Consider the following 419-nt stretch of genomic DNA (forward strand, 5'->3'; position numbering starts at 1 on the left):
CCCACCCGCCTGGCCCGCACCCCCCCCCTGCCGGGGCTTCCCTTCGCGCCCTTGCCCAGCAGCGCCTGGGCGAAAGCCCTGCCGATGCCCTGCGCCCCGCCGGTGACCAGGGCCACCTTGCCATTGACGTGCATGGTGGCCGCGCCGCTGCCGCCGGCCCCGCGCCCGCCGAGCCGGAGCAACCTAGCTCGGTGTCACCTGCCCGGCTTCCTTCCTCCCTCCTTCGCTCGCTCGCTCGCTCCTTCCCTCCCTCCCGCCTGCCCCCCCGCCCTCCTTCCCTCCTCCTCCTCCTCCTCCCGCCGCCGCGGCGGCTCATTCCCCCCCGCTCCCCTCTCGTGTGACCGAGAGCCGCCCGGAGCTGCCTGGGCGGGGGGGGCAGGGGTGGAGCAGGTCATTAAATCCTTCTCCCGAGTGCCTGG

At 74.9% G+C, this 419-nt stretch overlaps 1 protein-coding gene across 1 annotated transcript in view; it reads right to left on the reverse strand.

Moving 5' to 3' along the window:
* The window catches only part of HPGD (hydroxyprostaglandin dehydrogenase 15-(NAD)), a 27,119-nt gene extending 26,985 nt beyond the window's left edge, over positions 1 to 134 (reverse strand). The window contains exon 1 of the mRNA XM_010569967.1: positions 38 to 134. Within this exon, the coding sequence (XP_010568269.1) occupies positions 38 to 134 (97 nt within the window). The remainder of the gene's footprint in view (positions 1 to 37) is intronic.
* Between the last annotated feature and the right edge of the window lie 285 nt (positions 135 to 419).

This window comes from Haliaeetus leucocephalus, unplaced genomic scaffold (assembly GCF_000737465.1).
Source record: "Haliaeetus leucocephalus isolate CR32 unplaced genomic scaffold, Haliaeetus_leucocephalus-4.0 Scaffold284, whole genome shotgun sequence".
Lineage (NCBI taxonomy): Eukaryota > Metazoa > Chordata > Aves > Accipitriformes > Accipitridae > Haliaeetus > Haliaeetus leucocephalus.